This window comes from Stomoxys calcitrans, chromosome 2 (genome assembly GCF_963082655.1).
Source record: "Stomoxys calcitrans chromosome 2, idStoCalc2.1, whole genome shotgun sequence".
Classification (NCBI taxonomy): domain Eukaryota; kingdom Metazoa; phylum Arthropoda; class Insecta; order Diptera; family Muscidae; genus Stomoxys; species Stomoxys calcitrans.
The window spans coordinates 192,540,223-192,552,224 of record NC_081553.1 but is presented as its reverse complement, the minus strand read 5'-3'; the positions used below and the strand labels follow the sequence as shown (position 1 = coordinate 192,552,224).

At 37.3% G+C, this 12,002-nt stretch overlaps 1 protein-coding gene across 23 annotated transcripts in view; it reads left to right on the top strand.

Annotated features, from left to right (window-relative positions):
- LOC106088147 (phosphatidylinositol-binding clathrin assembly protein LAP) overlaps positions 1-10,121 on the top strand; it is an 82,967-nt gene extending 72,846 nt beyond the window's left edge. For 15 of the 23 annotated variants that reach the window (XM_013253497.2, XM_059363156.1, XM_013253495.2 and 12 more), the window contains 2 exons: positions 2,352-2,441; positions 8,675-10,121. In XM_013253497.2, the coding sequence (XP_013108951.1) occupies positions 2,352-2,441; positions 8,675-8,872 (288 nt within the window). In that variant the 3' untranslated portion in view covers positions 8,873-10,121. The remainder of the gene's footprint in view (positions 1-2,351; positions 2,442-8,674) is intronic. The other 8 variants (XM_059363160.1, XM_013253512.2, XM_059363161.1 and 5 more) reach the window with 3 other exon arrangements.
- The last annotated feature ends 1,881 nt before the right edge of the window (positions 10,122-12,002 follow it).

Below are 12,002 nucleotides of genomic sequence, written 5' to 3'. Positions count from 1 at the left end.
TTGGACAGTACTAGGCACAGTTGTTGGAAGTCATAACAGAACAATACATGTAAAATTTCAGCTAAATCGGACAAAAATTGCGACTTCCAGGGGCTCAATAAGTCAAATCGGAAGATCGGTTTATATGGGAGCTATATCAGGTTATAGACCGATTCCGATCGTACTTGGCACAATTGTTGGAATTCATAACGGAACACTATGTCCAAAATTTCAGCCAAATCGGATGAAAATTTAGGTTTCCAGGGGCTCAAGAAGTCAAATCGGAAGATCGGTTTATATGGGAGCTATATCAGGCTATAGACCGATTCGGATCGCACTTGGCACAAATGTTAAAAGTCATAACAGAACACTATGTGCAAAATTTCAGCCAAATCGCATGAAAATTGAGGTTTCAAGGGTTCAAGAAGTCATATCGGGAGTTCGGTTTACATGGAAGCTATATCACATTCTCGACCAACTTAAACCGTACTAGGCACAGATGTTGGAAGTTACAACAGAACACCACGCACGAAATTTCAGCGAAATCGGACAAAAATTGCGGCTTCCAGGAGCTCAAGAAGTCAAATCGGGAGATTGACTTATATGGATGTTATATCTAAATCTGAACCGATATGGCCCATTAAAAATCCCCAACGACCTACATCAATGCTAAGTATCTGTGCAAAATTTCAAGCGGCCAGCTCTACGCGTTCGACCGCTATCGTGATTTCGACAGACGGACGGACGGACATGGCTATATGGACTCAGAATCGACGAGACGATCATGAATGTATATACTTTGTATGGTTCTAGATCGATTTCGAGGTGCTACAAACGGAATGACTAGATTTGAATACCCTTGCGTGTGACTGCCATAAATAACCCACACAGAATTGCTGAAGTAATTCTTATGCCAATGTCCAACTTTTTTGTATAACGGGCTTCGTCACTTTAGGGCAGGGATGGGCACACTACCACCAAACTGTGTTTGTGTGAGTATCATCAACATCAACTAAATGAAATAGCTTTGAAATACAGTCAGCCGAACGAACCAACAGTAAGTTGTTTACATTGTACGTGGTCGTCTGCTTGTTTTTCCTTGTGATGTGAGGTTATGTATGCTGTCCATCTATGCTTTAGAGCATGGAATGGAAAATCAATCAATGTTGTTTTTTTGAAATAACATTCTACAGTTTTTTTTGATTTGTTATATGTTCTTCTGTTTTGGGTTTCTAAAGCTTTCTGAAATTTGAAGTTTTTTTTTCAAGGAAAATTGATATTTTGATCCTATGATGATTATTGTAATGATGGCACAAATTTCAAATCACAGTTTTAAAATAAAATAAAATTTAAAATATAATAATAACATAAACATTTTTTTAACGGCTTCTTTTCGTGTGTCTTGCGTTATTTTGAAAAAAAAAAAACGTTTTTTATACCCTACACCATTACTGTGGTACAGGGTAATTTTGTGTTAAAAAAAAGCTCTTTTAACTAAAGTCCACCTTGCAAACATAAGTTCTCTATTATTAAGTTTTTAAATAAGGGACTAATAAAACAAGCACAGTTTTTTCGCCTTAATCTATATAAAAAACCTATTTGCGCTATTTGCTATTTTTATATATTTATATATATAGTATTTATATGTATACGAATATAAGAAAAAATGCTAATAATCTTTAATAACTTTATGTTTATTCTTGTTTCTTTTTTTTCAAAAAAATACAAATATACTTTTTTTCATTTTTTGTTTGACTAACATTGTTTTGTTTTGTTCTTTCCCATTTTTTTTTTATTTATTTTACATTTTCTTTTTATGTTTCTGTTTTCCTTTTTTTGGTTTTGCTACATGGCCTAAATGTATCTCTGCTATGTGCCAAAAACCCTTCCCTCCTATATAACCATCAAAAAATCACCACTGCAACCAACAACTGCAACAACCTGCTCACCAATAATTTCAAAAACAAAAAAAAAACTCCTCTTGAATTTCCTCGTCCATCGTCATTGTCATCATACAACATTTTATTCAACGTTACGCTAATACGTTGCGTTGCGTTACGCTACGCTACGTTACGTTACGTTACGCCATTGTTGTAACTGTTGAAAACAAACGTTGATCGTTGTTATCAATGGATTTTTAAACTATAACTGCCACCGTTATGAACCAAAAACAAATAATGAAAAATAATAATTTGTTTATAATTCAATAATAATCATGATAATACCAACACACAAATTGTATTGTAATAAAAAATTGCTAAAAAACAAAAACAACAACATAACTATGATTATGATAACTAATAACCCTCCTACCAATGCCACAACAAAATATGTTTTTTTTTTTCTGTTTAAATAATCAATAATTGTATTAGGCACATGGCATGACTGTAAGTCCTGCGCCAATCACAATTAATCATCCGTATATACATGCTAATTATCCTGTAATACCAAATTATATGCAGGTAAGATTTAATTTGTTTTATTTAATTTTACACTTTTATTTTTTTGTTTGATTTTATGATATTTTTTTATAATAACTTTTATTTATTTTTATGTTCAAATTATTTAATTTTCTATTTTTTTTTTTTGTAAAAAATTGTTTAGATTTTTTTGTTTTTATTTTTCTTGAGGTTTTTTATATTGTTTTTGTTATTTAGTTTTATGGAAGTTTTTTTTGTAGTTTCCTTTCTTGCTTTACTGTTTTTTGTTAAGTGCCGTATTCAAAGTTCATCATAATCACTTACTAATAAATAATACCAAACAAGTAATTTCTTCTTCTGTACATTCTACACTCACCTTTGAGTTAAGAAACAAATTGCCAATCTTGTTAGACAAAACCAAATGAAACAAATAAACGCGTATCAATAACTAACTTCCTTTTCCTCTTTTCCTAGTCCGCTTCTATTGCCGCTACTTTTAAACTTTACTTCCTTTCCTTTACAATCTTTTGACAAAGCCATATGACACTTAGTAGATATACAAATAAACAGCAACAACAACATATATAAAACAAATATAATTATTGTAGTCAATATAATTTAGTATCAATTATTTAATTTTGTTTTTTGTTTAAGGAGAAAACCAACAGGAAATGCCACAAAATCAGTAATCATTTTCAAACAAGTAAGAGGGTGCTAAGTTCGGCCGGGCCGAATCTTATATACCCTCCACCATGGTCGCATCTGTTGAGTTCTTTGCGCAGTATCTCTTTTTAGAAAAACAAAGAATAATGAATCAGGACGGAGGAGGAGCTATATCAAGTTATAGTCCGATTCGGAGATCGGTTTATATGGGAGTTGTATCAAGCTATAGATCGATTCTGACCATATTACACACGTATGTTGAAGGCCATGGGAGGAGCCGTTGTACAAAATTTGTGCCAAATCGGATAAGAATTGCGCACTCTAGAGGCTCAAGAAGTCAAGACCCAAGATCGGTTTATATGACAGCTATATCAGGTTATGGACCGATTTGAACCATACTTGGCACAGTTATTGGATATCATAACAAAACACGTCGTGCAAAATTGCATTCCAATCGGATAAGAATTGCACACTCTAGAGGCTCAAGAAGTCAAGACCCAAGATCGGTTTATATGACAGCAATATCAGGTTATGGACCGATTTGAACCATACTTGGCACAGTTATTGGATATCATAACAAAACACGTCGTGCAAAATTGCATTCCAATCGGATAAGAATTGCGCACTCTAGAGGCTCAAGAAGTCAAGATCCAGATCGGCTTATTTGGCAGATATATCAGGTTATGGACCGATTTGAACCATACTTGGCACAGTTATTGGATATCATTACAAAACACGTCGTGCAAAATTTCATTCCAATCGGATAAGAATTGCGCACTCCAGTGGCTCAAGAAGTCAAGACCCAAGATCGGTTTATATGGCAGATATATCAGGTTATGGACCGATTTGAACCATACTTGGCACAGTTATTATATATCATAACAAAACAAGTCGTGCAAAATTTCATTCCAATCGGATAGGAATTGCGCCCTCTAGAAGCTCAAGAAGTCAAGACCCAAGATCGGTTTATATGACAGCTATATCAGGTTATGGACCGATTTGAACCATACTTGGCACAGTTATTGGATATCATTACAAAACACGTCGTGCAAAATTTCATTCCAATCGGATAAGAATTGCGCCCTCTAGAAGCTCAAGAAGTCAAGACCCAAGATCGGTTTATATGACAGCTATATCAGGTTATGGACCGATTTGAACCATACTTGGCAAAGTTATTGAATATCATAACAAAACACGTCGTGCAAAATTGTATTCCAATTGGTTAAGAATTGCGCACTCTAGAGGCTGAAGAAGTCAAGACCCAAGATCGGTTTATATGGCAGATATCAGGTTATGGACCGATTTAAACCATACTTAGCACAGTTGTTGGATATCATAACAAAACACGTCGTGCAAACTTTCATTCCAATCGAATAAGAATTGCGCACTTTAGAGGCTCAAGAAGTCAAGACCCAAGATCGGTTTATATGGCAGCTATATCAAAACATGGACCGATATGGCCCATTTACAATCCAAACCGACCTACACTAATAAGAAGTATTTATGCAAAATTTCAAGCGGCTAGCTTTACACCTTCGGAAGTTAGCGTGCTTTCGACAGACAGACAGACGGACGGACGGACATGGCTAAATCGACTAAGAATGTCAAGACGATCAGGTATATAAAGGGTGATTTTTTGGCTTTCATCTTTTTGGCAACACTGGTTTAAACAAATGATAACAATATGCGGATTGACACACTTATCCAATCCTTAAACCAGTACCGGGCGGACCGGGTCCCAAGAGACTGGATAAACAATATGCTAAAGAACAAATGGATAAATTGTGGGTCTCATGACGCAAATATAAGGGAGAAAGTAGCACAGGGCATGCCAAAGAGGGACATTTTGTGGCTACTCCTATGGTTGACCACCATAAATGACCTATTAAGGATGCTGACCGAGGAGGGATTTGAACCCGTCTGCTATGCAGACGATCTTATAATACTTCTTAGGGGTAAGGATCCTAACCAGCTATGCAGAAGCGCCGAAAAGGTCTTGCATATGGCACATGACTGGGCTAGACTCAAGTGTTCTCGAAAGCTCGAAATGGGACTTGAATCCGAGGATAGTCCACTGACACTACAGGAGCGTCATTAGACCAATTCTTACCTACGCCTCAGTAGTTTGGTGGACTGCGATGGAGAAAAAGTGCAACATAAGGGCCATGCAACAAGTTGGATGAGGACCACGCCCCCTAGGGCACAGGAGACTTTTCAAGATATCCGAATCATAGTCATACAGATTATGAGCCTTAAGGCGATGGAATAATGCATTGATCAGGTCCTACCATCGCGGTATAATCGAGGTAACGATAGGAAACATGGAAGGAATGGAATAGTTTCCCATCGGATACCTGAGACGACACTTGTGGTCGAGTGCGAGGCACTGCTGCACAGTCCTAGATTGATGGAACTCTGTTATTGCCATCAGGAAGATCATGGCACATAGATGGATCAACGCTAGAGGACAGAGTAGGCCTTGGGGCCTATACTGAGAACCCAGGGACTGGGATGTGTTTTAATCTGCCTGACCATAATACGGTCCTGCAGGCGGAGTTTCGGGCGATTACGGAATGCGTGAGGTGGTCGTCGAGGACATCGAGTGTAAATAGCTTTATGGACTGTAAACTGACCATTAGGGCAATAACAACCACGACGGTAAGTTCACAAACGGTCTTGGAGTGTAAGAAGGAGATTAACGCATTTTGTGAGGATGGCAAGATCCGCATCGTTTGATAAAGCAGACGGTTTGGCAGTGAAGGTCAAAGGACTGCCGTCAGTAAACTTGGTTAACCCGAAGCCTTTCAGGTAAACGCAGTCCGAGTTAAGGGCGTGGGCTAGGAACGCACATTTAGAAAAAGATGTTTTCCTTCCCCATCTTCGGATTAAAATCTCCCAATAAGGAAAAATCTTAAGTATTGCGTTTTTTCAGTGTATATTGTGAAAAGCAGGCTAACTTTCGAAGCAGTAAAGCTAGGCGCTTGAAATTTTGGACGATTACTTTCTATTAGTGTAGGTTAGTTGGGATTGTAAATGGGTCATATCAGTCCATATTTAGTTATAGCCTCCATATAAACCGATCTCGGATCTTGACTAGTTGAGCCTTGAAAATTTGCACAACCACTTCTCCAGTGACCTTCAATATGCGTGCCTAGTATTTTCCGAATCGGTCTAAAACCTGATATAGCTCCCATATAAACCGATCTCCCGATTTTATTTCTTGAACCTCTAGAGTGCGCTGTTCTTAACCGATTTGGCTGAAATTTGGCGCATTGACTTTTTCTACGACTGTTAACACGCGTGGCAATTATGGTCTCAGTCGGTTCATATCCTGATATGGCTCCCATATAAACCGATCTCCCGATTATACTTCCTGAGCCTCTAAATGGCGCTATTCTTAACTGATTTGGCAGAAAACAGTTCCTGTTTTTATAACCTCTAACATATGTGTCTAGTATGGCCCGAATCGATCCAAAGCCGGATATAGCTCCCCTTTAAACCACTCTACCGATTTAACTTCTTGGCCCTACAGAGGGCGCTATTCTTAACCGATTTGGTTGAAATTTTGCACAGTGACTTTTTCTATGACCGCTAACACTCACGTTAAGTATGATCCGAATTGGATTAAAACCTGATATGGCTCCCATATAAACTAACCACCCGATTTTACTTCTTGAGCGTCTAGAGGGCGCTATTCTTAACCGATTTGGTTGAAATTTTGGTCAGTGACTTTTTATACGACCGCTAACACGCGTGGCAATTATGGTCTGAATCGGTTCATAGCCTGTTATAGTTCCCATATTAACCTTATTCCCGATTTTACTTCTTGAGCGTCTAGAGGGCGCTATTCTTAACCGATTTGGTTGAAATTTTGGTCAGTGACTTTTTATACGACCGCTAACACGCGTGGCAATTATGGTCTGAATCGGTTCATAGCTGATATAGTTCCCATATTAACCTAATTCCCGATTTTACTTCTTGAGCCTCTAGATGGCGCTATTTCTAACCGATTTGGCTGAAATTTTGCGCAGTGACTTTTCCAATGAATGGTAATACGTGTGTCCAGTGTGATCCGATTCGTTTCATAGCTTGATATAGCTTGATATAGCTCCCATATGAACTTAATTCCCGATTTTACTTCTTGAGCCTCTAGAGGGCGCTATTCCTAAACGATTTGGCTGAAATTTTGCGCAGTGACTTTTCCAATAACTGGTAATACGTGTGTCCAGTGTGATCCGACTCGATTTAAAACCTGATATAGCTTCCATATAAACCGATCTCCCGATTTTACTTCTTAAGCCTCTAGAGGGCGTAATTCTTATCCGATTTGGTTTAAATTTTGCGCAGTGACTTTTTCTATGACTGCAAACACGCGTGTTAATTATGATCCGAATCGGTTCATAACCTGATATAGCTCCCATATAAACCCATCTCCCGATTATACTTCTTGAGCATCTAGATGGCGCAATTCTTAACCGATTTGGTTCAAATTTTGCACAGCACCTTTTTCTATGATCGCTATAATGCGTGTCAAGTATGATCCGATTCGGTTTGAAATCTAATATAGCTCCCTTATAAACCAATCTTCCGATTATACTTCTTGATCCTCTAGAGGGCGCTATTCCTAACCGATTTGGCTGAAATTTTGCGCAGAGACGTTTTCTACGACCGCCAACACACGTGTCAAGTATTATCCGAATCGGTTTAAACCCTTCTATAGCTCCCATATAAACTGATCTTCAGATTTTACTTTTTTAGCCTCTAGAGGGCGCTATTCCTAACCGATTTGGCGGAAATTTTGCACAACCACTTCTCCTGTGAACTGCAAGATACGTGCGTAGTATGGTCCGAATCGGTCCAAAACCTGATATATCTCCTATATAACCCGATTTTACCTCTTAAGCCTCTAGAGGGCGCAATTCATATCCAATATGGCGGAAATTTTGCACAGTGACTTTTTCTGTATTTGCCTATAAAGAGTTACCGGTTGAAGAACTTGACAAATGCGATCCATGGCGGAGGGTATAAAAGATTCGGCTCGCCTGAACTTAGCCCCCTTCTTGTTGATGCTATTTCCCGACCAAAAACATATCCTGTTGTTTTTTTTTTTTTGCTTCCTCAATTTTATTTTAGGTACACTATAAAGAAACTCTAATAAGCAGCTTATTAGATACATATAACTGCATACAAATATAACTTGGTAGAGCTAATGCAAATCTTTTTTCATTTTGTAAGCTTAAATGCGTAGATGCCAATAAATATAAATTATACATTTATATAGATATACTAATAACATATGTATAAACATATATACAATATATGTTATATAAGGTTTATATAGCATATACATATATATGTAACTAGTAAATGTTTGAAAAAAAATTACTGCATGTAATTTACTTTTGATTGCGTCCCACAAACAGTTGAAATGATAAAAACAACCTACCTACCACATTAAAATAAAAAATAAAGTTTTTTTTTTTAATTTTTATATTTTATTTTATTGATTGATGCCATTTTCTAATCACAAAATTGACCTTTTGGGTCTTTGTTCTTTTCTTTTGTGTGTTCGCTTTGTTATGCTTCTGCTCATACCTACTACTCATTGATAGCAGGGGATGCCGGTGATGGGACAACCTATGATGGGCCAAGCCCCTTTGACTGGCGTACCACAGACGATGACAGCGGCGCCCATGGTGATGCAAACTAATGCAGCCGCAGTGGGTCTAATGCAAACAAATCAGACGCCGATGATGCAAACGAATGGCGGTAATAAAAGCGTACCCCTAGATCCCTTTGGGGCGTTATAAACTACTAACACCCCAATCGCCCCAAAAAACAAACAACACACACACATAGAAATAAAATTAAACAAAACAACAATAAACTCAGTAACAAATACCAACAAAAAACTTATAATAATAATAATTATAAATATAATATTATACAAAGAGAAATTTGTTAAAAATTTACTACACTGAAAAAAAAAGAAGAAGAAAAACAAAAACAATGCAAACAAGAAAACAAAAAAAAACTGTTTAAAAATTTATGTAACAAAAACAAAAATGGGAAATACTATATATACATAAAAAATAAAAATATTAATTAATGATTAATATTATTATGTTGGAGAAATATACAAATATATTATTATATATTATTGCAAAGTACCATAAAACCACAACTAAATGAAAATGAATAGAAAAATGATGATGATGATAATGAAAAATGAAAATATTTATATTTAAATTCAATTATATATAAAACACAAAAAAGGGAAAAACAAAATTAAGTTGAATACAAAATTCCCCTCAAAAACAAATACCTATTATTTATTAGTTTATATTATTACTATTATTATATATTTATATATATACATACATACAAAAACAAAATCACTATTTGAAGAAACAAAAAAAAGAAAAATCATTAAGTGAACACTAAAAAAAAATCTTGAAAATATATACCTATGTTAAAAAACAACAACAACAACAACAAAGAAAATACATATACCACTGATAATGATCAATGATCATAACAAAATATTCAATATCTTCACTGTGTTTTCCCTAGACTCTCTTAAGTGTGGCTTAAATTACACTGTGCGTATATGCAGAAGCTACGAAAAAAAAATGTATAAATGTATGTATGTCTTAGATCAAAAAGCCCCGTTATCCATTTACTCCATAGAGTTTGCTGGTATATATGAAAGTTCATAGCATGAAAAGTGGATTTTATGGCCAGATATAGTGCCTCCTAGACACCATAATAAGGCTATATTAGGAAAATGGAAGAACTCTTAACTAAACCTACTAAGCGTTTTTAGGGCATACCTTTGGCAGAGCAGATTGAATGAAGACCCTCCCGGTAGGATTACGAGGAAGTGTTGTAGCTGACCAGAAATTTCCTTTGTATCCCCTAATCTCTTGAGTGAGGTTTCATGGCAAGCCGTCATTTCTTGGGATCAGATCACCACCCCATAATACACACCATCCATCTACCAAACGATTTCACAACTAACGCAACCATTCAACTCTAATCAACGCAATCACCTTTTGCTGATGTGTATGTACCGCTTTGAAACAAATGAGTGATGCCTGAGTTAACACTGCCACAGCAAGTACTTATGTTCATGTGTCTATTGTATATGAGGTGGTATAATTAGTGTTTGCCAAAAACAACGCAAAAACCACAAACACCGAATCAATGCAACCATTCAACTTCAATCAACTCAAACGCCTTGTGCAAAACACAAATGATTTTGCGGTGATGTTGATGTGTATGTACCGCTTTAAAACAAATGAGTGACGCCTGAGTTAACAATACCACCGCAAGCACTTATGCTTATGTGTCTATTGTATATGAGGTGGTATAATGAGTGTTTGCCAAAAACAACGCAAAAACCACCGAATCAACGCAATCATTCAACTTTAATCAAATCACACGCCTTATGCAAAAAAAACACAAATGATTTTGCGGTGGTGTTGATGTGTATGTACCGCTTTGAAACAAGTGAGTGATGCCTGAGTTAACACTACCACCGCAAGAACTTATGCTAATTTTTCTATTGTATATGCGGTTGTATAATGAGTGTTTGCCAAAAACAACGCAAAAACCGCAAACACCGAATCAACGCAACTTTCAATTTCAACTTCAATCGACACAAATGATTTTGCGGTGGTGCTGCTTTGAAACAAAAGTATACAAATCGTCACCCCTTAAATGTGCTAGAGGAAATTCCGAGATATCATTAAAGCAGCAACCGCTCGCTTTACATCAGCCGCGCTTTATATCAGCCATTTGTGGCGCACCGCAAAAACACTTGCTTTTTGGATCAAGGCAATCAATGCAACCATTCAACTCAAACGCCTTTTGTAAAAACACAAATTATTTTGCGGTGGTGATGATGTGTATGTGTATGTACCGCTTTGAAAAAAATGAGTGACGTCTGAGTTAACACTACCACCGCAAGTACTTATGCTCACGTGTCTACTGTAAATGCGGTGGTATAATGAGTGTTTGTCAAACACAAAGCAAGCACCGCAAACACAGAATGAAAGCAACTAACGTATCCAATCAACACAAATGATTTTGCGGTGGTGGTGATGTGTATGTGTATATACCGCTTTGAAACAAATGAGTGACGCCTGAGTTAACACTACCACCGCAAGTACGCTACCTCTGAGCGCCGAAAGTTCATCAATCAAAAGAAGGTCGATTGGGTAGTTTTCAGAGCGTACACCAATCGTCACTTCAGTGAGCTGAGACCCCCCTCAAATGTGCTAGTTGCTGAAAGTAAATTCCGAGATATCATTAAAGCAGCAGCCGCTCGATTTATATCAGCCATTGTGGATCAAGGCAACTAATGCAACCATTCAACTCAAAGGCCTTTTGCAAAAACACAAATGATTTTGCGGTGGTGCTGATGTGTATGTCCCGCTTTGAAACAAATCAGCAACGCCTGAGTTAACACTACCATCGCAATTACTTATGCTCATGAGTGTTTGCCAAAAACAACGCAAATACCGCAAATACAGAATCAAAGCAACTAAAGCAACCCTGCAACTCCAATCAACGCAAACGCCTTTTGCAAAAATATAAATGGTAGCGATCCTCGTCAAGCTCCTGTAGATGAGCAAGCTTGTTTCGGTTCAAAAGACCGATCGCCGCGAGAATAGGTTGGCCAGTGGTTATTTAAAGGCGCATATAACCTGCCTTGTCATAGCGAGCATCATAGGTACTCAGTATTTGTGAAAGAGCCGGTGCCGGTTGACCTCTTACTTAGACTCTCCGCTCGATACCGTTGATTGTCCGCGACTGCCGTTGCAGCTACTCCGTATGGAGCATTCCACTATCCGCAACCTGTGGACGCTCCGGGTAGATCGCAGCTAAGCTTCTCTCGTTGTCTCGGCTACCCATCCGCTCTTACTAGCGTATTTT